Source organism: Eutrigla gurnardus (assembly GCF_963514095.1).
Source record: "Eutrigla gurnardus genome assembly, chromosome: 15".
NCBI classification, from domain to species: Eukaryota; Metazoa; Chordata; class Actinopteri; order Perciformes; family Triglidae; genus Eutrigla; species Eutrigla gurnardus.
The window spans coordinates 13,288,177-13,315,201 of NC_139938.1; the positions used below are offsets into that span (position 1 = coordinate 13,288,177).

The 27,025-nt window shown below is 41.9% G+C and overlaps 2 protein-coding genes across 2 annotated transcripts in view; both read right to left on the bottom strand.

The window, feature by feature from the left end:
• Positions 1 to 8,292, bottom strand: part of ubl3a (ubiquitin-like 3a) — a 28,836-nt gene extending 20,544 nt beyond the window's left edge. The window contains exon 1 of the mRNA XM_084029870.1: positions 7,658 to 8,292. Within this exon, the coding sequence (XP_083885996.1) occupies positions 7,658 to 7,684 (27 nt within the window). The 5' untranslated portion in view covers positions 7,685 to 8,292. The remainder of the gene's footprint in view (positions 1 to 7,657) is intronic.
• Positions 8,293 to 22,812: 14,520 nt separating this feature from the next.
• Positions 22,813 to 26,935, bottom strand: hmgb1a (high mobility group box 1a). The gene is made up of 5 exons (XM_084029521.1): positions 26,789 to 26,935; positions 24,275 to 24,434; positions 23,949 to 24,094; positions 23,622 to 23,796; positions 22,813 to 23,494 (listed from the first exon to the last, which is right to left on the bottom strand). Exons 2-5 carry the CDS (start codon positions 24,419 to 24,421, stop codon positions 23,339 to 23,341), a joined length of 624 nt encoding a protein of 207 aa, XP_083885647.1. The 5' UTR covers positions 24,422 to 24,434; positions 26,789 to 26,935; the 3' UTR covers positions 22,813 to 23,338.
• Positions 26,936 to 27,025: the final 90 nt, after the last annotated feature.

Below are 27,025 nucleotides of genomic sequence, written 5' to 3' on the forward strand. Positions count from 1 at the left end.
CCTTCATTTTAAAACAAATATCAGTCATTTCTACTCCTTACATTTTCAAAAGCTTTGTATTTACACCGACACCGACAAAAGATTTAGATGTAATAACAATATGAAAAATTGGCAGGATTATTGGTCTACACAGACTGTTCATATGGTGGCAGACCCCTGAAAGCGTAAATACTAAAGCTGGATCACATTATCAGCTGAGGATTAAGGCTCTAGTTTAGTTAATGCTTGGTATATGTGACACACAAGCTTCTGGAGGATGAACTCTGGAGATGGTTTCGGCAAATGTTTTTCTGTATTCCAATTGGTAACTTTTGTAAACTTCATATAAACACAAAACATTCATAAGTTGCAGCCCATATAAGCCAAGATAACACAACGTATAATACAACAAAACTTGGGTTCGCGTACAAAAGCATCTGTAGGTTATTCTCTAGTCATCTACCTCAGCTGAGTAAAAATCTGGGTAAAAAATGCATATATGTGAAGACTGGAGGCCAGCCGATTCTGCTGGAACATCCAGTCGATGAGGCCTGACCTTTGGATGACTGCTCCGTGGCTAATGTCTGCCCTGTCTGGGACCTGAAGAGTCTCAATGATGCCCCTCTAATTCCCTCGGTGCGTATTGTCTGTCTGACTGCGCTGGCACAGGACGTTCGGATATGGGCACAGATTTAAGCACTGATTTAGAAATGGCAGCATGCCCCAAAATGTATCAGGAAGAGGGACAGTTGATTCTTGCTAGCGAGCTAGGCTGCTCTGACACACACACACACACACACTCACACACACACACACACACACACACAGAGGCAAAGCTTTAATATAAATGTCCCCTTGGCTGGAAATTGTTTCCAGTGCAGCTGAAAGGCTCCCTTTATTGAGCTAGTCAAACACTACCCCTCCCCATCCCTTATTTCTCCTAAACACACACATGCACTCTATTTCTATTCAACATTTGGGGGAAATGCAGTGCGTTTTTTTCACTTGAGAGATTTTGTTTTACATCTATTTAAATGATGATGTAACTGTAACATCACTTGAATGGCAAAAACATAATTTGTATTAAGATCCCTGAGTTTATTTATGTCTAAAACTAAAAAAAAAAATCAATACAGTGTAAGCACTGAGGACATGAACTGTTTGTGCAGAATTACAAACTTATTATCTAAAAAGGAACACATGAGCTAGCAATTCCCTGTCTCCATTAATGAGTCACAGTGCCGACCATTACTGAAATACTTAACGAGGCAAACACACCGCCTCAAACAATAGCCTCGGTTGATATGAGAAATTACACAAACACACTGCTTTTAGTGAATAGGATCTTTATAGTGTAACGTCCAGTAGAATGGGCTTTTGTTTGACCGTTCATGCTCCTCTCTGCGATGCAAAAGTTCCTCTTCCTCCTTTTCAGTTTCTCTATTCAGCCAGAGCCACAGCTTCTTAAGAATCTAATTCCCTTCGTATCGTGAGGAAGTAATTCATGTTCTCCTTTCTTCCTTTTCACAAAAAATAAAACCTTGGAGAGAATCGCGTCATTTCTGAGTATTTTACGTTTTTTTCAACAATGTGAGGAGGTTTACGTTCTACATTTACACACAAACTACCCTTAAAAGCAAACAGACAATTGTATTTGGATTTTATATTCCTCCACCAGAATGATATCCCTGCAGTTGTGGAAAAAGCTTACAGAATCATTTCAGGGATAACACTTTATATGAAAACATCATTGAACAGATCGATGAATAAATACAATTTTAAACAACGAAAAACAAAAAGTCAGATGATTTCCCTGGACTTTTTAGTCGCTGGTCAAACTGGAGAGCACTGAGAGATACAAGGGGCCGCATGGTACAGTGTCACTACACCATCAAGTGCAAACAATGGCCTTTATGACGCAGCCCTAGTCGGTGCTGTTCTGTTCTCTGGAGCAAACCTGAACTGTAGTGGGTGTTACTTCACTGATAAAGCCAACGGCAAACATGTCACATTTAACAGGAAGAACAGGTTGTGCTTTCGCTGGCTTCCCCATGCAAATGTGAACACATGCATGAGCAAAAGACACGCACGCTCACTTCAGAAGTGGCTCTGGGCATACAGGGTGCCTTTAGGACTAGCAGTGCTAGTGCTCGCACTCACACCCACTCATCTATGTCATGATCCGACTTCCTAGTACGTAGAGCCATTTTTCAAGAGCTCAGCGCCGAGGAACCGGTAATTAGCGTCGTAAATGTAGCGTAAGTGACATCGCTATTGTACAGATGAGGCCGAACTCAAATGGATTTGTACAGCAGCAAAGCTCACAGAATAGTTTGCCGCGCCTACGATATTAATGTTCAAGACGTGCAGCATTCAGCAAGTGCACTGTTCACTGTCAAGAGAGATCAGGACCAGAATCAATAGTGTAGTTCCTCTAGAACCCGGGACCCCCAAAAACAGTGAAGTGGTTCAACACATTCCTCAGCCTGAGCAAAGCCATACCTGCCAACAGTGACTGCTGAAAAGAGGGGGATTTTCCAGCAGAATAAGCCCTTAACCCAACACGCACACTCCAACTTTTTTTTTCTCTAAAACCCTTCTGGGTTACTCCCACAGCTATTCAGTCTTCTAGCTGGGCTGATCAGAAAGGGGGGGGACTCCTACATAAATGATTGCACATCCACTTACATATTGATGTGTATGGTCTCTGAATGACAAGGAATTAGAAGAACTAGAATTCAGTAAATTTCTTAATTTTGATTCATCAACCACATCATTAGACACCATTTGATGGGGGAAAATGCTATAAAATTTTAAAACACAGAATTTAGAAAATGTACCTTCCATGTCCTTTCACTGCATTCCCTGTTACAGTTACAGTACTTACTTGACTTCCGTACAGATACAAATAAGATATAATGTAAGCCTGACAGGCTGTTGGTCCATGTTGCTGCTTTGGGGTCAATTCTTAATGTAAACATTAATATTTTGCACCAGGTTAGAAGGTTCCTTGTACAATTTACAGCATTCGTTCTGTGAGAATCTATTTCATATCCAAGAAAAAAAGTATTTTAACTGAAATATCCCTAACCGAATCGATATTGAATCGAATCGAATCGGAGATTAAAACGAATCCGGACCTTGTGAATCGGAATGGATTCCAGAAATCAAAAATCAGACAAAAAAAAAGGGGGAAATGTGTCATTATTCATCGAGGACATCACATCGGATGCACATGCACCGACACATGCTGAAGAATACACAGACAAACCTAATGCAGATAAACTGGTACATAGGCAATCAATGGATGAGAGGTTCCCATTAGGACTTCCTGTTGGTGTCATACATCAATATAATTGAGTTCATTCTGCACGATCACAGAAGGCTGCCGGACATACCCATTGACGACATGCTAACGTCTGCAAATGCTTCACAACCTTTCTTGAACCAAAATATGACGTTAAACGATCATTTCTCTGTGCAGTCACACCATCAACAACTGGGTGTTCACACCAGTCTCTACTCAAGTAGAATGAATATAGTAGCTGCTGCATCTGTCAGCGTTTCAACTCTGAGTCATCAATTTCCTAAAATGCTTGAAATGATTAGGAATAATGGAGCAACAACACCTGCACCTTCAAACTGCTGTCAGAACTTTCCGTTGCGCTCCGAGGCCTGCATGTGACGATGCCAGAGTCAATCCATCAACTGCTGCACCCGGGCGGGGTGACGTAGTCCCGATCTGTGACTCAAGACTTGCGACACATGGCATCAGCGACCGCACACACATTCACCGACGTGCTTCATCCAACCGTCAGGATTCAATGGGGTCCTTCCTCCCTCTGACGGCGTCAATCAAAGCCCCGTTAGCAGCTCCTGCCCCGAGGCTGAAGACCGCCCGCCGACGCTTCACCGTCTCTAGCTACTCGGCGTCATAAGTGCTGAGCTGAGCTCCGGCGGGAAGAGGGAGTGCTGTTTTCAGCAGCAAGGGTTCCCCCACCTATTGTTCATCCCGCAACCAACACGCCGCTGACCTCCGACCCTTACCTTTGACTCCTTTGTGTGTGTGTGTGCACCAAGGGGCCTCTTTAACAATGAACTAAACTGCTTAAAAAGCACACAAATTATAATTAGCCACACACAGAGGAGCAGAGGTAACTCGCTTTGAGCCACATTCTGATACAGTTAAATGCAAAATCCACTATTCTGAATAGATGGTTACTTAATAAATACAAGGGATCAACTGTGTGGGATGCTTTGGCTCCTTTTCATTTAAGAGTTTAGAAACTTGTTAATAACACCATATGCTGTGCAAGACAATCGTAATTTCACCAGGTATTTGAAGGGTTCATTTGTACTATCGAGCCTGGTATAAGGGCTGCAATTTCCACCAACTATATCTAACACATACTCAACACTGCACAAATGAAAGGGTGTTTGAATACTACCCACTTTGTATGTGTATGAGTGTGTACGTGTGGTAACAGTGTTTATTTCCTCATACCATATCAGGATCAGATGTGTGTCCGTACGCCTTCAGTAAGCAAGTCATGCTGCTACCAGTTTTGGCTTTATTAAAAGGTTAATAGATGATTTACTAGTGCAACGATAAAAAGGCTGTTTTGTTGTGACAAAAATCGTGTTCCTGAAGCTTGAAAGATGAAATCTGATCCGTGAAATTGTCCATCACAAACTCCCTCAGTCAAAGCAGAGTTATTCGGGGGCATCTCATTATGGAACGGTTCCTAGTAATCGATTAAGTCATTTATGGTTTCAGCTGATTATCAACCGAGGGAAACAGCTGTCAACGAGCACAAGACCTTCCTGAATCACTGTACAAAAAAATAAATAATAATATGACACACAGGCAGGGATTTAGAGGAACCAGTCTAACCCAAAAAGTTCTTCATATTATTGATACAGTGATCTATCGATATGAATCTATTAAACACTGATTAAGACATTGGGGACAACTGATAAACACTTACGATTAAGTGGAGCCGTCATGTAATTCCCTCCGTGTGTGTGTGTGTGTGTGTGTGTGTGTGTGTGTGTGTGTGTGGATATCCCCATCATGTCTCCCGCGTAGGGACATTTTAAAAAGCGTTAATGTTTGAAATTCACTCCATGGGACTCTCAGTGTTTTTCTGGAGTGTATTTATTTGGCAGGTCTTATCTGAACCGAGGTGCTTTATTCTTCTCCCGCTTCTGTCCTGCTCTCTCGTCTGCTCGTTGTCACACACGCATACCTGCAGTGCACCCAGTCCCAATCCTTCCACATATACTCACACGGGGCATCCAGACCTCAGATCAAAGCATCCCACTGTTGCCATGGGAACCATTTCAGCCCTGTCAGCACTTCTGGGGTCCGCCCGGAGCGAGGCAATTTGCCCCCTCCCCATCCTTCCCCTCTTCCCCTCCTTCTTTTCTCCTTTTCAGGACGTGGGAGAAAAGGAAAAAAAAATACCATGCTCCACTCTCAAGAGGCACGACTTCTCCTTCTCCTATTCTTTCTCTCAGATTCATTCACCCACAATGTTTGGCACCAGCAGTCTCCTCTCCTCCTACTCTCACTCCCACTCTGCACAGCCTTCATAAGTGTGTGTGCATACACTTGCTCTTTCCCCAGACCGAGAGAGAGGCAGTTGGGGGTGAGCAAAAAGAGTGATTTCAACCACACAGGACGAGTTAAACACAGGCTGCTGATATTTCCTCAAATTTCCTCGGGGAACGCAAGGAGTCGGCCCTGATGTATAGATTGACCTAAGCCACTAAAAGGAAGCAATATCACTGGCAGGGATCCTGAATGTCTTACTTATGAGCACGGTTTGACCTTTATGTTTTCCCGCTGCAGGCATGTTAATACCATGAGCCCCAAGACAGCATCTCTGGCAGGGATAAAAGCACATTTAAAAACAATGCTTGAGAGTTGGCAGTTGGGAAAAAAAATATTATTTACCTTACTGTTGAAATGTATGCCTGACACTGCCGATAAATGATGCGATAATAATGTGATCCTTCTCCCATAGGGAAATTCTCAAAGCACGGGGCTGAGCTATAAACCATCTGGCAGGGATTCAGCGTGTTGCTTAAAGACACTTCAGCAGGGTGGCTGGAAGCTTCAGCCAAAGTTCTCTGGCTGAATGATAATCTTATAATACGCAAGAAAAACACCATCGCGACTGAACCATTACACCGCGATTTAAGTTCATACTACGATTCATTCTATGAATGTTTGTTTTTTCACGTTTAGCTACCGGAGAGCGAACAATTTTGACTCGTGATTATGTCCATAATCCGGGGAAATTCCTTGCGATGTGCTATACTTAGACGTCCGCAGCTTTGAGCGGACCACATATACCGAGAGGCCGGCTCACATCTAACCTGCACACAGTATTATCCCAACAACATAATGGACCTGCTGTTCAGGGGATCAGCCGAACTCGGACGCAGCTGGGTGAGCCGATCTCCGCGTGGAGGGGGACACATTACGTGGTTTATCCTTTCCATACATAGACCTGGAGTTATTCTCAGAGCCGCAAAAAATGACAGACGCAAACCTGCCAGACAGAGGGGAGGTATCACATCTGAGACTTGGAGTAAACCCAGAGTAAACGCATTTTACACGCCTTTTAATTTGTGGCATGGCTTACCCACCAGACGCTGACATAAATCTTTATGATGCCACAGTCTGTATGCTATAATAAAATAAGTCATAACAGGACGGTGTCTTTGAGAAGGTGGTGGGGGTTAAGCTGATAAAGTCACCTGACGATGACCACGGGCTTAAGGTCATAGTTGAGCCTCCTTTTAAAGCACTTCATCAGTAGATGTGACATAATGGGCTTGTAGCAGAAATGCAATTATAGGTCAGCGTGTGCTTCATACGTAGTAGAAGAACCCCCCAGCCTTCAGCTCAACCCCGTCCAGACCTGCTTTCTCTGATGCTTTGTGTCATCACAAAAGTTTTGCAATCCATCGCAGTGGGCGTCAGTGGGTGTTACTGATCAAACCATCCATTAGTTTTCCCATTCACACCATAAAATCTTAGAAAATACCCACAAGAAGCCAGTCAAACTGTATCCCAGCCCGAGTTCACGTTTTCTAAATATCGTGTCTCGTCTGACCAACAGCATGAAATCAAATGTATAAGAATAGCGGATTCATTTCCCCTAATCGACATCATCTCTAATGAACATCAACGTCTGCGTTCGGACGTTCCATTATCATCTTCTCAGATCCATCCGTGGATGAAAGGCCTTACCACACAACGATAATGTGACGCACAAACATCAATGCAGACTTGATGATAGATAACAGACCATAAAGAAGTGTCCCGGGTGTGCTTCTAGGGTTTCATGCTATAGAGAAATCAATGGAAGACAACGGCTGCCTGGAGCTATAGGGGGAAAAATGCATCAAATAAATGTAGAGTGTATTTTAAATATCAGAAAATAAATGGAAAAGTACAAGTTGAAGTTAATGAGGTTAAAACTTGAAAAGTTTTTCCAAGTTTCCTTTCCACAACCCCAACTTTGAGGAGTGTGTAGTTCAGGATCAAAATGTCAATATGAGATTAATGGAAGCAGAAGGAGCAGACTTGGAGACACGCTGGTCTGATTCCCTCCCCCCTGAGAAAATAAATGGATGTAAATGGATAAGTGTGAAATCCTCTCACCATGTCCGCTGGGGTGCTGCCCGTCATCGTGTAGGTTCTCCCGGTCCTCGGAAGGGGCTTCACACACACTCTCACACACACAGATGTCCCCTCTTCTCGCTTCCCTTATAGGCGCTCGAACAAACGTCGTCGAGAGGTTTCGAGCAGGAAACCAGACGATGTAATTCCCGGTGACTCTCCGCAGTCACAACACTCGAGGTTGCCGAGACGTGTTTCGACGCTTCTTCCTCTCTATTGCACAATCATTTCGTCGATCATTTTTCCACGCAAATCGGGAGACGTGGAGGTATGGTTAATGTTCGTGGGATAAGCTGTCGACCCGAGGGGCCTCCTCCGACCCTCCGAACATCAAGAGTATCCCGCTTTAGAAAAGGTGCCTACGCCATGCGAAAAAAACCCCACCGATACTGCTGGCACATCCGGACTCGGATCGTTTTCTCTCTCTTGGTGAAAAAGAACACACACACGCAACAAAAAATATCCGCAAGGTTAACGGTTCCTCTGACACACTCAAAGACAAAGAGTTCACACGGGGAAGCGTGTCGCTCCTGTGCTTTAAAACGGGACTTTGTGATGGTTGTTGTTAACCTAACGTTACGGCTTGCGTCGCTCTACCTTTACGAACCGTTCAGCTGTCATCTCGCCGCTGGAAACCGACATCAAGCTAGTAACGGAAACCGACGGCGGGACTTCCGGTTATGTGTTTACAAAATAAAACTACTTTTGTGAGTCTCGTAGCAGCATGCGCATTTCTTTTTACTTCTCGGTGGTTTTATTACAAGGACACAGATTTGTTGCTAAGGAAGCCTATTTCTGCCACTGTCAAACTTCCTCAAAATAATGAGAAACGTTGGCAGAATAATAACTTAATATCTCAAAATAATGAGTTTCGTATGTCAGTATTTTAAAATACTTTATTATATTATTTTGAGATACAGTGGCAGAAATGGGCTTCCATAAGTTTCAGAACCTCTGACAATAGAGTCTGTTTTTTTTTATATTCATTTTTTTATATTAAATCTACTTTGAATCTACTTTACTCTATTGACCATATAGAATAAACAGAAATGGCCTATAAATAATAAACGTATGGACAGTATAAACAGTGCAAAATGAATATGCTAAGATGTTACCTTTACAATATGGACAGTAGTGCTGCAATAGTAATACATATACAGAATACATAGCTGGAGAAATGAATACCACAAATACACTATAGATAAGATGTCATTTCAAAAGAAAATAATGCCACTGCTTGCTTTTATGTACGTTTATCTATTAAAATAATATGATGAAGTTGTTTATCAGGCTTCCCATGATAATAAAGGCATACCAAAAAAGCTGGATCGCAAAAATGGTTTCTCCATCTCCAGTAGAAATAATCTATTTTATTTAATTCTTTATATCTGAGTGACTGAACATGACAGTTATGTGCCAGTATACAGCAATACAGTTGCATTCATCCAATTCTGCATCGGTATGACATTTAGATTATTCAGCTGTTAAATTCTTCAGTCACCTTCTCACTCACTCTTAAATCAGCAAGCTCGTTGTCATATAGCCTTTTGTATGATGCTTTATCCTGACAAGCAATATACTTGACTTACATCTGACTGACAGTCTCACAGTGGTGTAGCAATTACTCAGATCATTAAGTGAAAATAGCTGTACCACATTGTAAATATTCTGGTCTGCTCCCGGTCTCATAATCCTTCTGCATCACTGATTTTATTGTGCTCACACTCCTTGTCGAGCCTTATCAATATTCAGCCATACCTTCAATTCATTTGCTTGTATTGAAAAATTGAAAATGGTGTCTCCCATATATGTTATAGGTCAGGAGGCAGGTTGTGATACCATTACAAGTAAAAGTCTTACAATAAAAATTAGAATTATGTAATAAAGGATATTAGTCTAAATGTAGTTTAAGTATCAAAAGTTTCAGTATGCAGAAGGGCCCGTCACTGTTACATTTGTGTCTAGTGTGCAGCCAACCAAGAAAGAAAATTACAATCCAGAGCCATCAATATATACTATCTATACTGATACATAATACATTTTAAAATGAAAATACAATTTATTCCGAAATGTTCAAAACATTTTTGGAATAAATGGCATCGTGATTTTATGTTTACGTTTTATTTTGAAGTCAGAATGACTTAATATCCGGGTTTGGTGTTTCTCAGCGCGACGCTTGATGCAGTCCCTTTAAGAACATGGCGGCAGACTCCAGATGGGGGGTTTAACGGGGGAGAGAGTGCTGGAAGTAGTGGGGGCAGAGTGGGAGAGGGAACAGCTTATGACTGCTCACACCTCCTGAGGAGAAGCACGGAGGGGGGGCTCCTTCTTGTAAAAAGAGACACACAGACAGGAGAGAAGGGCTCCTGGGTGTCAAACTAGAAACTTTCTAGGAAAACAGTCTACCGTTGATGTTTATATGCTACACTTTCCAAACACAATAAAATAATCACAGACAGAGAATAATCGTCTCTGTCTGTGGAAAAGTGTCAATGAAGCCTTTTTCTAACTACTTGGAAAATATACTTTATTATTCAAAGGGAAAACTCTTTAACTGCCTGTCACGTCTGGAAAGGTCAAGATCAGGGTCAGCTGCAAGAACGGCTCTGTTCCAGCTTTAATGTCTTTCAATTATTGAGCCACACAAGTGCTCAAAACCTGTATACAGTTATATTTGCAGTAATCCATGGTGACCATTAGAAGTGATCAACAACTTAGAAGATACGACCAGGGGATGAGGCTTTTCACCCTTCAGTAATGACTTGATCAATAAATTAGCCAATCACTATCTAGTATCTATACTAGGATTGCATGTGCTGTCGTGGAGAGTGACGAACGGTTTACTGAGGTGACACGATACAATTATGGCCTTTGTTAAGCAGCCTTAAAGACTTTGGGGGTGTGAAATGACTGGTTTTGGTATGTATGTATTACATATATTACACACAATAAGTAAGTATTACGGAACATAGTAAGCAGTATCATATAGAGTTGGAAAGAGATGTGACAGTTTCATAATATTAGTTCAGTGTGGTTGTGGCGTTATTTATAGCATGCATCTAATTCATATGTAATATAATATCCTGTCCTTGGTGAAGTGCTCTGCCTGTGTGTGTGTGTGTGTGTGTGTGTGTGTGTGTGTGTGTGTGTGTGTGTGTGTGTGTGTGTGTGTGTGTGTGTGTGTGTGTGTGTGTGTGTGTGTGTGTGGCCCTGTTTTCGTCAGAGGTCGAGATGCGTATCGGCAGCAGGTCTGTCCTCTCTCTGGTGAACTGAGTGAAATCCATTGTGGCATCAGGAGTGGCTTTTCTCTGAGATCTACAGGATTAACCACCTAATCTCCCCACCATAAAGGGAGAGTGGAGAGGGGGTAGTGAGTCCGACACACACACACACACACAAAAGCATAAGCATGTCCCCATGAACACGAATGAGGTGTGAATGTGTTTTTGTTGGCTGTGTTTTCAATATTAAGGTCAGTGTATGATTTCCAGCGAGTAAAAAAGTAGGGCAAACGGTGACTACTGTCATTAACATCATCTCTTCATTAATTTCTGACTGAATTGTTTTGATATCCAAAATGAAACAATATTAAAAAACAATCTAAAGGTGACAGTTTCAAATTGCTTGTTTTCTTCTGACCAACAGTCTTAAATGAAGATTAAGTGATGATACAAAACAAGCATCAAGGGGACATTTGAGAAGCTTGATAAAGAAACGCTGAATTGAATGTTATTTTATGTTGCTTGACTAATCGGTTGAATGAGATGATTAAAGTCAAGACACACACATCATTTTCTTTTGTTCTTTAACAAGATATATACCGCTGGGTAGAGATGGGAGATTATGATCTCTGTAATGTCCCCAAGTGTGTGTGTGTGTGTGTGTGTGTGTGTGTGTTACTGACCATCGAATATCTCACAACTAAAACCAAAATGTATGGAGGTGATATATAAACCCGTGTTTCCCTCCTCAGCACTTGGCCGTACTTGTTCGACGGTTCAGGTCCGTGTAATGTGACCCCCCGTGGTGCCTTCACAGTCCCTCGGTTCCTCTCTAAGATCTGCCGCTCAGACATGAATGTTGCATTTTGTGTAAAAACAATACAACGCTGTAATCCTCTAAACCTCTTGACTCACTTAGATGTTCATCTGAGCCGCCGCCGCCTCGCTCAGACCACACAGACGCATACAGAACGCCGCGGAAAGGAGTTTTTGTGTTTGAAAGGTCAAAGGTCATGATCATAGTCGTTTAACCAGTACTACTGTATCGCTGTCAGAGCAGAAGATACACTTTGATCTATTTCTGCTTCCAGTGTCACGACCACACAGTTGCTGCTTGTTGTCTCTGAAGGGCAGCGTTACGCGACGCATTTGGTGGTCACAACTGCTCCATATATAAACACTGACGCAGAGCGCGCCGCGACTCAAACGTCCCACCGCCTCAGCTTCCGCTGCCTCCCCATGTTTCCCACAGATCATTAACATGCACCGTGTGCCTTCGGGCTATTCTGAGATCCTGCAGCAGGCGCAAAGGTTGGTGTTGGGAGCCGCCGACGCAACGCAACACCCAGCATGGCGCTTCACCCCCCCCCCCCGACTAGGAGGACGATTCAGTCCAGCTCTCCCAGCGGTGGCTTAAGCAATTATTTCCCTTTTAACCACACTACTGCTTTATGTCCCCTTCCTGCTCGTCTACTGGCCCTCATTTAGCCCTCTGTGCCCTGAGAGAGATCAAGGTCAGGAACACTGGGGCTCTTATTTTGAAAGAGGTCACACAACAAAAGCTGCCGTTGTGGTAACACAGCCGTGCAGATAGTTGGGGTTTCATGTGTGCAGTTTCATTAATGTGACCAGCATAATATAATGGAAGTGAATGGAATTTTGTTTGTGGTATTCACAACATTTTCTGATTATCACACACACATTTCTTCTATAAAGCGATGGAAATATCTCAGCAACTATTGGATGGATTGTCACAAAATTTAGTTCAGACATTCATATCCGCTTTGGGATGAATTATCTTAACTTTAATGAGGCCCTGACTTTTTAAATTCTTTTTTCGCAAGCGTTAAACTTTGGTTTATGGCTAAATACCTCCAAAAACGAATGACGTTCCCGTCAGCCTCAGCTGTACTTTGTGTTTCAGTCGAGTCTGAATGCTCGGCTAATTCGCTTTACTTATGTGTTTTTTTTTTTTTTCAGCTCGAGGGGTTCAACCGTTCATACTTTCACTGAACACCAGATTGCTCTTCAGTCTCCATCTGAGATACTCTCTCCTCTCTCCTTACGAACGGCTCTAATGAACCCATTCTTTTCTCTGACGGACAGCTCTGGTAATGTGACCAATCCTCGGAGAGCTGCCTTTATTACTCCGGCTCATGTCTCTCTCAAAAGCAACAGTCTAAACCAGAGTTGGATTTGGCTCAGACTTACCAGGAGACAGCCTAAGCCGGGGCTAATCTACAACGAACTGTTGTTGTGGGGGATCAGGAGGAGGTGGGTGCTCCTCTAATCTGCCTACCTGTCTCACACACTCCGTGGTAAATATACACAGGGATTTGTCCCTCAGATCCCTCCGATAGACCTTTTTGCCGGAGGCTAAATCTGAAGTCCTATCTTCTGTTGGACGATATGCGAGGAGAGAAAAAGGCATTAACACACTCATACTCATAGTTAAAAGCCTCGTCCCGTCTGCCGGGAAAGCAATTTGTCATCGTGTCACGTTCTTGCCATCTGTGTGCCACAGAGAGGGGAATGAAGAACATAATCGCTGCTTGTATTTTGCATCACGGCGCACCTTCATGCGAGAGCGCCGGAGCTCGTAGTTCTCTTCCTGTTCACCTGTGTGTGGGAGTTGTTTAGCATTTTAGATGTCTCTTCCCTGTTTGTGTTTGTGCAATACGTCCCGGGGTTGTTCTGCTTAACAACTTCTTGCTTGTTCAACCTGTCAGGCCCTGTGTGTGCGTGTGTGTGTGTGTGTGTTTGTGTGTGTGTGTGTGTGTGTGTGTGTGTGTGTGTGTTTAGTTTTTAGCTGCTCCAACAAGTCGGTTTGGTCCGGACTGAAACATGTCAATAACTATTTCATGGATTGCCATTGACATTCTAAACAGACATTCGTGGTTCCCAGATGATGTACCCTGATGATGATCTACTGATCTATTTGAGAGGATGAATTATAATAACTCCTAACTAACTTCCTTCTATTACCTGCAGAGACAAACACAAAGATTTTGCGAGGAGGCCTTCGACATCAGGAAGACACCCAACCTGTACAATTATATTGTAAAATAAAACTCCTCTTGTCACTGCCTGCATGTATTACAGGGACTATTATAACCCTCCCTGCCTACGTGACATATTCACATTGTCTATTGTTGTGAACTTTTTCGGTATAGTCGGACGTCATTGCCTCCACATCCTTCTTCACCTCCCCCCCGTTTTGTTCTTCCTCCTTCCATTCCGCCCTCTCTCACGGTGACTCGGCAGGTTGAAAGCAGAGGGTGAGGCGGCGTTATCAGAAGTGCACGACCGGTATTACGGCTACAATGTGTTTGTCAGGCAGTTATTAGGGCAGAAAATAGCTGCGATTAGATGAGCAGCTGCCTTCACTGTGGAGCTCAAAACAAAAACACGGGACTGTTATGAGCAGCGTCAACTGTGGCTGGTTCTGTTCCCATGGTTATCCTTCGGGCATGATACCACTCTCACATGCACCGGACATGGCATTGTTAGTAAAGCTGTAAATAAAAACAGACAGAGTCACAAAGAGTGACAAGAACATCATCTGAAGGGTAAAACAAGGGAAGTTCCAGTCAGTGTGGACAACACACACCTGTAATTTAGGGCGTAGCTATTCAAATGAGACGCACGTACTTCTTTCATTTTTCCTTCTTCTTTCTGCCTGTAAGCTGCACACTCAACATTCACACTCACACACATTTATTCCTATGATAAAGTGAAATAAAACCCCCTTCAGTACGGGGAGCGGCATGTGTGTCCGTGCTTCACTTCCTGCTTCCATCAGCTGAAATTCACTGGCTTAGTGTGTGTGTGTGTGTGTGTGTGTGTGTGCACTACACACTCACACACAGGGTTGATTAGGCACCGATGGCCGAAAACCCTGTGGGGGATTCAAGGTTTTTACCAGAGGTACTTTTTTTAATAGTTGACCTAATGAAAGAGATCTTGAATTAAATTATTGCTTCCTCGTGACACAAGAAAACAAAAATGTGACGGATGGTCAATTATGCATTAACACCAAGACCTAAATTATGTTATTTTACAAAGCATTTCAGATAAATTATAATAAAGTTAGCATGCATTGCATTGGCGTTGGATGTCAGTATCCTAGAGGTGTTCATGCCTGTAGGGAAAATGTGTTGTGTGTCCTTAATAAGGGTTCACTGTAATAAAAGGGCCTTTTCCTAATATCAAATCATGTTGTACATTTTAATCTGTATGATTTTATCTTATAACCATTTCATTAACGAATGTGCCAAAAGTCTGCATCCTGTAATCCTACATAGAAGACATTTCTTTACGAGAGTCTGATCATAAAACCCACATATTTACCCATAATACCGCTTTCAAAGTGCATGCTTTGATTTGGTGAGAGTGCTTGAATCCTCATTCTTCCTCTAGAGAGAGATCCCTAACGGATGCTGACTCTCAAACTTTCAGCCAGAAAGGGGAGAGGAAACGTTGCTTCCCAGCGTGGTATGAAGTCAGTCGACTGGAAACAGCCCGCTGTTTTTTTGTTTTGTTTTTTAATTATGGAAGCTGCGTTGGTGGGAGCTTGTTGTTTCATGCAGTGGTGAAACAATGACACAATCAGACACCTAAACACTGCACATTTTACAATTCTGGAAAGTTATTATTGTGAAAGTAATTAAACCTTTCATTGTAACCAATATACAGTGAATGAGTGAATGAATGAATGAATGAATGAATAAGTGTCTTTTCACGCACTTAATATGGTCTGAATGCCACCTTACTCTTTACATATGATTTCATATATTTGTGGCCACCAGGGGTAGAAAACACATGACAGACAGCCAGTCACCATCTTATAAAGTTGTTTTGGCTTCTGTTTTAGAAGACTCATCCAGTAGTTGTGGGGCAACACAGGCCTTTTTCACTGCAAGACATGTTGAAATGTCTTAATAGAAAAGCATAGATTCCCTAAAATGATAAAATAATAAAATAAATAAAAAGGCAGAGGTGGAGATCAAAATATAAAGGACGCCAGACTCTTTGGTACCAAAAAACAAGTGTCATGACCCGGCTCGTGAGCCATGACAGAAACAGGAGAGACACAGCGTTAAACCAGAATGTATTAATGAACAAACAAATATCCTAAAGAGATTAAAGTTATGAGGTGTGTTGATCAGTATAATCAGTGTGTCAGCAGATGGATGAGTGTTGAAATGATGAGTGGAAGGTGTTGTATAACCTAAACTAACATGGCCAAAGCCAAGCAAAACATGATGCTGATTAATGGAGAGTGAGAGGGTTGGACTGGAACAGCCAGAGCTTAAATACTCCTGAGAGACTGGCCAGGTGGTCCCAGGTGCCTTACTGGACTCCGCCTACCAGGGACCAGCAAGGACACAGACAACAGACCAGAGGAAACACACCCACAGCAGGAAGGGATTTCATTAATTAGGACCAACAAAAAAAGATACAACTTTCCAAAGTACAAAACAGAGAAGCAAATTGGAACAAAAGGTGGGGAAGACATTGGGCCGACCTGGCAATGGGCCAACTCTTCCCCCTAAACTAGAACAGAGACTACCGGTAATCATCATGGTGTTGTGTATTGTTGGTACTTTCTGTATCCAAGAGTTACACATTAAAAAGCTTGTAAACAATCCTAGCTGTCTTAGAGAAACCTAAAGATTTAAACATACGCATCGATGGCTTGTTCTTCTATCTGTGAAAGCCAGGCCAGTCTTTTCAGTGCTGAGCTAGAAGAAAATAGCTTATTTGCGATTCCCAACTGGAACATATTTGTTTACTGGCTCTGTGACGGCAGTATAATGAGTGTAAATGAAACCTGTAATGTGTTAGGGACCTCATTATCTTATTCAGCCTTTCCAGTCTCAACACGCTCCACACAAAGAGGCCGCAACATACCAACGCCAGTTCCATTCATACTTGTTCGGTGTGTTTCCTCTTACCCTCCTTCCTCCACACCTCTTTGCTCCCTCCACGTTTCTGTTCACCTAATCTTCATCTCTCAATATTAACTAAAGACAAAGCGCACCAACTCCCTTGGCGTTTCAGTTTCAGCCTGAGCTTGATTTGCTGGTTTGTCTTGAATAATGAAACAGCAGCACGCACACAAAATACACACTGACGGAGGGACTCAGGGGAGGACGTACCGTACTGAAGGTATTGATTACAGATCAATAAACAGATGTTTAACACTGCTGTTAAAAGCACATTTCATTTTTATTTTTTTTCGGCAATGTTCCCAGTGTGTTCTCCAGTTGTCAGCGCTAATCAGAGCACAAACCACAGGGTTTGTCGTCATCACCATCATAATTAAATGTCACATGAGCTTGCCATTGTTGTCACTGCTATTCTTGGCATAATTATTACTACTCTTGAAGAACGTCACACAACTGGTTTCTCAAGGATCTTAGAGAGAAAGGGCAGGTTGAACAAATCTAGTAATGAGGTGATAATGAAGGGTAACACAAGGTTTTTTAACATCTTTAACCAACCTTCGGGGTCTAAAAGATCGCTAAAAACGTCTGAAGTCAACTGATGAAGGTTGATAGGAGAAAAGCAGTCTTAATATATATATATATATCAGATTTTATAGCTGGTTCTAAGGTCCTATTTGAGGATAGATAGTTACTGGAGGGCAGGATGGGACTGATTTGTCTCTAATAGCAAGAATTGTGTGATTAAAGATGCTCATGAACTACTGAGGGCTCAGAGCTGTCAGAAGGGCCACTGATCACCTTTCTTCTATCAATGGTGACTAATCTGTTACTCATCTGTATGTCAACTCTGGAAAAGGGTGGGTTTTTCCTGATTATTTTATCTGACTTGACATTTTATGGTGAGTGTTGTGCTCCTCACCTTCTTTCTCTTTAATACGCCTTTCTTTTTCTCTATCATTCACTGCACCCTTCTGTTGTGTAACGGCTACAAGTCCACCTTCAGTTTGCACACATAGTTCATATAAGTTCATGTGTACACAAGCAAATACACGTTTACATTCACTGCCAAAACACCAATACTGTCTCCTAGAAAACACACACACACACTCACTCACACACACGTAGAATGGAGATACAAGATGACTCATGAGATGCAACCATGAGTGCAGCATGACAAATCTGATTTCACAAGAACTGAACATTTGTTTGCCGCCCACTCGAGCGTTTGCAGCAGTTTGTCCGCTTACGAACACAAGAACATGCAAACACGCACTCCATCATTGTCTGTCACGAATACACACAAGCATGGATGCTTCCAGACGTGTCTCCCATTTAGAAAGCTTCTCAGTCGAACTTTCTGTCTCTTTGTGGAGTCAATTAAGTGATTAAATAAGCCGAAAAGTGATAACAGGAGTGATGGACCTGCAATAACGGAGGACTGAGACCTCAAACATGTCTTTTCAGCTGCTTCTGCTGAACGGAGATTTATATAATATGAGTGAGACATTAATATACCTCAGTTATCAGAGGTATATTATAATCAACCACCGTGGTAACTATGGTGACTATGGTAAGTAAAGTGCAGGTAAAAACTCAGGGCAACAGCATCACCCAGTGGAGGAAGAGGTTTAAAACAGGGCAGTGAAATGGAAAGATCCATCTTTCATTCAGATCAGATCACAGATGGAACGGAAAGGTAAAGGTCGAAGGTCAGTGGTGCGTTGGCTGTGGATGAACAATGGCTGGGGGGTTACACATGTAACCTGTGTATGCATGTGCAGTGTACATTCATGTGGTGCATCCAACCTGATGTCCTGTTTACTAATCTAATATTCAACACTTTAATTAAGTAAATAAATACTGTAAGTGCATCAGGTCATATTAGGTAAAAATATACAAAATACATATTTCATGTTTCACACTTTGGATCTGGAAAAAATGTCTTACACACACTTAAAATATACTATTAATATACTCACATTGGTCCCATGTGCAGGCATACATTATGATACAATATAGACATTATAATAAGGACTAGCCATAGAAAAGAAAAAAGATAAGAGAGAAAAAACTTGAATCACAGTCCTGTGGGATGTCTCTTCTCTTATCCAGAAAAAAAAGCAATTAATCAAAGCTTTCTGCCGGTCCTCTGCAGAGCCTTGATATGCTCACTTCAGTGAACACAAACCCAATAGACACGGCGTTATGATGTGCTTCTCTTGCTGGCTGCAGGTTCCTGGCTGTGCAAAGGGCCTTTTGAGAAGGATGGTTGTTTTCCAACCATGCATTTTAATGACAAATGTCTAAGGAGTCAGATTAAGTGTTGTCTGGTGCACATTTTTCCGAACACGAAAAGCCCAAATTCCCAAAATGAAATGAGATGGTTATAATATTAGAGCCCCCGTCTGCAACAACTAGTCATGAGGGGAACCAAATTGCAAACACCTGAGGTAATAACCACATCAGCAATTTATACAACAACAAAAAATGAAAATAAAAAATCTTAAAATGAGCCAAGCAAAATATTTAAAAAATCCACAGAGTCCAAATAATAAAAAAATAAATAATAATTAAAATGTTAAAAAGAAACAGAAATACATACAATATATAAAAGATTAGATGGGCAATGCAAAATATGCAGTTTTTTTTATAAAGTGGAGATATTCAAGTAGGTCAGGGGAAGGGAAAGCAATAACCAGTCCAATTATCTAAAGTTCCCAGATGACATTGGGCGAGGGCCGTCAGAGAGTCAGAGAACCCACACGGACACGAGGAGAACATGCAAACTCCATACAGAACCCCAACCCGAATGTAACAACGACACCACTGTGCCACCCCAAACCAGACTCCTATACAGTATTGAGTGCACACGTGTGACAGGTACAGATGCCAGAAATTACATTATATGGTTCTCTTTTTTGTTTGGTATTAATCTTAATTTGAATAACAACCTTTTAAATATAATTCTAATGCTGTATAGAAAATCACTGAAGGCTAATATGAAGGAGATGCAGGTAGAATTGAGCAAAGTGGAATTTCCATGTGGAATTTTTCTTTGACTGAATAACAACTTTGTCCCTTACAAAGTTAGATATGAAATGAGCTACAAATCTTTTGCATGACTGCCTGATGTTTACAACAAAAGCAAGAGACCGGATCACAAAAGCACAACACAAAAGGTATAATAATATAATGTAATGCTAAATTTTCATTTGCTTTAACCCAGGGACAGGTCAGAGGTCAAAGCTGGGGGAAATCATCAATCAGGAGGAGGTGTTCAGAAGATTGGTTGGCAGGTGAGTAAGTGGATGTTTACGTTTTTATGTTAAGATTGTACAGCATTTAACTTGATACACTTAGTATTTTCCACATTTGTGCAGATTCAATGTTATTAGGATTTTTGAGACTCGGTTTAATGTAAATAAAGATGTTGATGTTGAACTAGAGGGAGATGAAGTTTTCTGTAAATAGGACCAACTAATGACACTGACATCAAATGCAAGGTGAAGGCAGCGTCATCGACCATCTGATGGAATGTAAAAACTGTAAAAAGCCAAAAATAGAACCGCAAGTTGCGTATATAGAACAGCAGGACCCGACATTGGTTAATTTAAGGATAAAAGTTGAAATGTGTGATAAGGTAAATGATAAAGATTATAAAACCAAGTAGAATGAAAACAAACAGATAACATTTACAAACGCTACATACAGAACTGGTGGGTGGATTACTTATAAATGATAAGTCACCACCTGCCAGTCTTTGCTGTTCCTCAGAAGGATTCTCAAAGCTGATATTAATGCATGCAAACTGGTGTGACACAGATTACAGGAAGCCTTTAAATGCATTTAAGGAAGACTTAATGAAACACGACTGGCAGGGTTTCTGTTAATGGACCCGTTGAAGGGAAGCACGAATAACCAGAGATCACTAAAAACCTGCAGAATGCAGAAGAATAAACTCCATAGGAATTTCCTCTAATGTAGAACAAAAGGAAATTAACATAAATATATGATAGATATAGAAATTAATTGGTTGAGAGATGTAACAAGGAGGAGCATTATAGCAAACATTTGAAGGAAAACCAAGTCGATATTCAGGGAACATGAAAAAAGTTCAACAGCATATTCAAAACCAGATTATTACTTGTTAAAAATCTAAATGTAACTTAAAATAACAGAGGTTACTAATTATATATACTAAGTATTCACCTAGTATTCCAATGAAAACGCGGACTCAACATTGGCTACGACTTGGAAACGCCTCTGATGGATTTTATCCCCAGTCTGGGTGCAGTTGCAGAATGCGACCACTAGGTGTCACCGGAGACCACCGATTGAACGCGCTGTTTACAGTGGACACCAGGTGGCCGGGATTAACATGAGCTAGAATACCCAGTGTGTCTGGCTGGCTTTGGGGCTGGCATGTGTAGCTAAACCTGCTATACTGTATGCGCACTTCAGGCATGCACAGGCACACACACACACACACACACACACACACACACACACACACACACACACACACACACTGATCAACAGCTGAGTGCAGCCCAACAACTGTTTCAGCACAGTGTCCCCTTTTTTTGCAGCATGATCTTCTACTATGAGAAACGGGGCAATCTGTTAGGCCAACTCGGTGGATGTGAGTGTAAACATTCATCATTATAACAGCTTCCCCTTGATCACTTGTGACTGTAGGCGGGCCATGCTGTATAATGCACTCAGGAACAGGGGGGGGGGGGGGGGGGGGACAATAATCAGCAGTGACAGCAGCTTGCAGCTGTCACATGTTTGGTAATTGTATACGTTTGCCTCCAGTTAGCTTTCCACAGCTTTTCAGTTTTCCAGGACAACACACATGTGATATGACTCAAGGTTGGGGGGGAGGGGGTTCAGCACATGTCATTCACTGGATTCAAATTCAACAGGAAAAGAGAACATCATCATTATTGTGAAGATCCCGGATAGCAAGAGGCTATGTCACCTTCAGGGACTGGCTGTTTTTCTTTCTTTTTTTTTATTATCAGAGCATTGCAGAGTTTCAGCTGCTGCCCTGCTCCTGCCTGTCCTCTAGCCTACATGATAGCGAGGCTCAATCAGAGGGCCAAGGCCGACGTTAGTGCTCAGACTGAGCAGATATGCAGCACGGGAGGAGATACATCCTTGTGTTTCACACCACCGATCGGAGACACGTCTGTGGCGTTCAAGCTCTGACAGTTGGTAACCCCGGTCTGAATAAACCCTCTCCCGTGGGGGAAGCCGTGTTGTTGACACCACAATGTACACTATGTGAACGTGTCCCTTTTTAGGCTTAGAATGCAGTGGTTTGTACACATCAGCCATATTCTTATGTCACTGGGTTTTTCAAAGCACATAATCCTTCTTATATAAATGGTCTTTTTTTTTTTTTTTTTACCCCAAATAGGAGTACGTGAGAGATGAAGCAGCTGTATCTAAATAAAACAGCAACAGTCAGTGATGCATGTAGACATGCGGAGCAATCATGCCTTAACTTTCAGTGTGCCTCCACCGGGCCAAGGCTTCAGTAATGTTTGCATACATCCACACACATACACACAGCCTTAGTGATGAGTCATACTTAAACAGTTTATGCTCGGTCTTTAGATGTTTCCTCCTCTTAATTCTAGTAGAGACAGCAATACAAGTAAACACAGAAGACTCACCTTTGGTCTTAATCGTTTACTGAAGAAAATAATCCGTCGCGACTCGTATGCTCTTGTATTATATGAATCATCATCAATTATGTTGCAACTGTTTGCATTCATTTTGTCAGCATTGACATTCCAGTGCGGGACTCTTCTTTAACTGGCTTATTATACGTCTGCCTTGTGTATTATTGTTCACTTAAAACCAGTCCATTCTTATTAAAATAGCTGCAGGATAAAAAGCACTACTTTTTAAGACCCCCCCCTCCCGAACACAAACAAAACACAACATTTATTAAAAAAAAAAAAGTTTATTGACATCAGAAGCAATTGAAATTTCAACAATAAACAAGCCGTTTTTTTTTTATTATTCTTGCCATTACAGTGGTACATAAAGATCAGTCAAACAATTGTGATACGTCGATTTTGACAACATTTCATTTGAAATAAAAACACAGGAAAAAAGGAAGAAACACTCAGATCTAACTTGTTTTTTTTTTTATGTGCTGTGCACCTCTTGCTAGGGTAAATACTGTAAGCCCACCCCTTTACACTGTACCAGGTAGGATAGTGGTCTAAGAACTATCACCGGAAAAAATAAGACTGGCAGAAAGATACAGACACGATACTTGTGTAGTGTCAACTATACAAAAAGGAGAAAACAAAACTGTACAGCATAAAAACAACCGATATACACAGCCTTTTTTGTTGTTTTTTTTTTTTGTCCTACCCCTTGGATACTAACGTATTTTCTTTCAGTAAGTGAAGTGTGTACAAGGGGGTTAAATGCTTTATAAACAAGAAAATGACAAATATGTCACTCATCTACTCATCATCATCATCGTAATCATCCTCATCGTCGTCATCATCGTCGTCGTCATCGTCGTCAGCTACTTTCTTCTCTACCTTGGGCGGGGCCTTTGGCGGTGCTACCGCGCTGGCGGCGCCTGGTTTGGTCTTAGCGCGATATGCGGCGACATCCTGCGTTGGGCGAATGAAAAAAAGGTATTGAAGTAATGCAGAAACCCACGCGGCCATTTGTGATTAAAACTCACTGGTGAGAGCAGCCCGACGCAAGTCATCGTGAAGTATCTGGTCGCATATTTACCTTCTCGTACTTCTCCTTCAGTTTAGCAGCCTTCTTCTCAAAGGGCTGCTTGTCCTCTGATGCGGTGCCATTCCACATCTCACCCAGCCTCTTGGCAACATCTCCAATGGACAGACCAGGAGTCTCACCCTTCACCTTCGGGCGAAACTCTCCGCAAAAGATGAAGAAAGCGGATCTGCAAAATAAAGAGAAATAATGAGCTTGCCATTCATACAGTATTAAATGCTTGGTATTGTCTTTATGATTGTCTCTCATGAGTCAGATTGGTTTTGTTGACTTTTTTCAATAGGCTATAAAAATCACTACTTGTTGACTTGCAGTACTTACGGGGGTCTCTTGGGGGCATTAGGGTCCTTGAACTTCTTCTTCTTGCTTCCCCTTGGTGGGATGTAGCTCATCATCTCCCTCTCATAGCGGGCCTTGTCCGTCCTGGCCAGATCCTCAAATTTGCCCTTCTCCTTTTGAGACATTGTCTGAAAACAGAGATGCACCTCACTGATTGCATGTTGCAACATTCTTTACAGGTAAAATTATTCAACAGCATCCTGCACCTGAATAATATTGATGCCCACCAATGAGTCCTTAAAAATGGTATTCTGAATTTGAGAAACGAGCATTGAATCTATTAAAACACCATCATCCCTCAAGGTTACCTTCCATCGCTCAGAGCACTTCTTGGAGAACTCGGAAAAGTTCACAGAAGCTTCGGGGTGTTTCTTCTTGTGCTCCTCCCGACAGGTCTGCACAAAATATGCATAGGAGGACATCTTGCCCCTCGGCTTTCCCACCTCTCTCACCATCTTGGCGCAGTATCTAAAAAGAAAATGTTGAGATTAGCCATATGGGTGTTTAAAAATATTATTATTGTTACGTATTGGTAGGTTTCATTTGCAGAGAGGAACAGGTGGACAACTGGCTGGGATGTTGTGATAAATTGCCCAAATTCCTTATCCTAAAATCTAAAAAAAAAAAAAAAAAAAAAGTGTTTTATTTAATCTGAAAATATGTTATATTCTATTTTAAAATAATAATTCTGAAGATAAACTATATATATATATATATATATATATATATATATATATATATATATATATATATCCACCTACCATGTTTAATAGTACACAATGGACAAGTATTTGATTTCTCTCCAGTGACACTAGCAGTGATAGAAGTAGGCTACTTGGGTGACCCGCCCACTGTCACCAAGTTAGGACGCGCGTTAAAACGCTCCGCTCAGCACAGACGCGATCAGAATTACTTTATTTATGTCATCTGAGCAGTGGCCTTTAAATTAAAGTAAGTGGCCAACTCACATTTTTGTTGGATTAAAACTGTCTAAACACGTCGCTACATATTCAAGAATTAAAGAAATAAAAATAAATAAATACATCACATAAACGCCCATAAACATGATTTTTCCAGTGCAGCTATGTAGCTTTCCGGTCTGGATCACTTTCGTATGAAACTGCAAAAGTTCCCCTCAAGTAAGACTGCATGACATAAACCTGAGCCCTCTGTGGGACTATAGAACAAAATGACTCGTGTTTTTGAAGAAAAAAAATTTGAAAAAAAAAAAAACACAAAATAATAAAAAATCTCATCTGCAATAACAAAAAAGGCCTTCTGGAAAGTCCCCGCTTCATTCATGTTCATGTTTCATCAAACAAATAACTTTGACACAAAAAGACACAAATTGCACATTAAGGCGTATTTATTGACAACATAACACTTCAAACTGCGACTAAATGTGACTTGACAATCTTCTCTTATAAAGGTCTTCGTTTTCTCTTATTCTGTAAATAATTCCTGGAAATTTGCTGATGTTTTTTTTTTTTAAACTGCTAAATTTTCCCCGTTGAAATGCTACTGTAAGTCCCGTTAAGCTGTGTCGACCGAAGTAGTAATGGCGCATAGGCTTTCGTTGAGGAAAAGGAGGTCAACAACGACGGCAATATTTCTTCTTCCATTTTGTGAGAATGCCTTCTTCATGAAAGAAAGTCCCCCTCAAATGTCTCCTCCCGCCCTGCAGTTCGCTTTGCAACGCGACAAAAACGGCCGGAAAGCCGGCGATCTTGACAAAATATTTCCCCCGATTGATTCCTATTGCACTAGCCGGTTTGTATAGTAATACATTGGGTCTGTGCTGTGTCTATGAGCGGGCTGCGCTACCGCTGGGTTTCTATGAGCTCCTAATGGCCGCTCGTCTTCATCCACTAACATGGAGAATATGGCTCCTTCTCTTTGTGTCAGCGCACAGCCATTGCACTGCACGCAATAGAGGGCAGAGCGACCGCGGCGACCGCTTCGCTTCAAACTGCGATTAAAGCCCCTCGCGAGCGTCGCAAAAATACCGCAACGGCGTCGTTGGAAAGACGACAGATGGAACTTTATTTTGCCGTCGTTACATGTCATAGTTGCGGGTTTGTTTCGCGAGAAAACACGGTTGGAAAAAGTTGAAGCGAACTGCGCCTCTGTCACTAGCCTCGCTGCTTCGCCTCCTATGCGAATACAGTCAGCCATTACAGTAAAGCGCAGATCGCAGGGGTAACATTTTTTTCGCAGTTTTCTCGGGCTGAATTGCAGCAAACAAGCACACGACCGCGTCCACTTCGATGTGGTCTCTCTTTTTCTCGTGTTTTTATATTTTTTTCATGTTCGGTTAAGAAAAACATAAAACCCGCACGCTTCCCCCTTCCTCGCATGACAGGCGTTCATCTTCGCAATGCACTGCAATGGCTAGCAAACGGCGAGTCTTCTACCATTGTCGCTAACCGTGATTTTTTTTTTTTTTTTTTACACGGTATCCACCATTTGACTCCACTTCGCTTTGTAAGAAACGACACAACGACATTATACAAAATTATTCGATTTCAACAAAATCAACGATTTTCGTCGATTTAAGGTGAATGTTAATATTAATTTATTCTTTTTTTCTCCACCTAACGGAGCGTCTGGTCCACACTCCCAGGCAGGGTAAAGTAACGTTACCTGTTCAGCGCCGGTTATTTTTTACGGTTATTTTTTTGACGTTTCTCCGCGATAAAATAATTTGAAAGCAGCTAGATGGTTCGTATTCGATCACAGCAAACACATAAGTACGACATTTACAAATGTTATCGTCATTTTCGCCGTTACGAGCACTTCAAATTTTCGTGTGTGATACTTACCAAAGGGACTATCGCTGGATCTCAATGCTCTGCAATGGCTGTGTGTGAGGGAACACAGGCGATACGCAGTGTCTTCAGTCTTCAGCTCGCTAACATTACTCTCGACGGGGCTCGCACGCCATTGGCCAGCGCTCAGTCTGGCGCTCCCCCGATTGGACGGAGGCTTTTCATTGTCCTAATAGAAGACGAGCTCCCATTGGCTCCCTTTTGTGAAACGTCACCGAAGTTTTCTCTGGC

Bases quoted from the DNA above. Each gene is read 5' to 3' on its own strand.
- hmgb1a (XM_084029521.1), bottom strand. From the start codon at position 24,421: ATGGTGAGAGAGGTGGGAAAGCCGAGGGGCAAGATGTCCTCCTATGCA. The intron at 23,797-23,948 runs GTAAGTACTGCA...TTTATTTTGCAG, and splicing joins AATGCCCCCAAGAGACCCCC to ATCCGCTTTCTTCATCTTTT. The intron at 23,495-23,621 runs GTAAATATGCGA...CGCCCAACGCAG, and splicing joins TGAAGGAGAAGTACGAGAAG to GATGTCGCCGCATATCGCGC.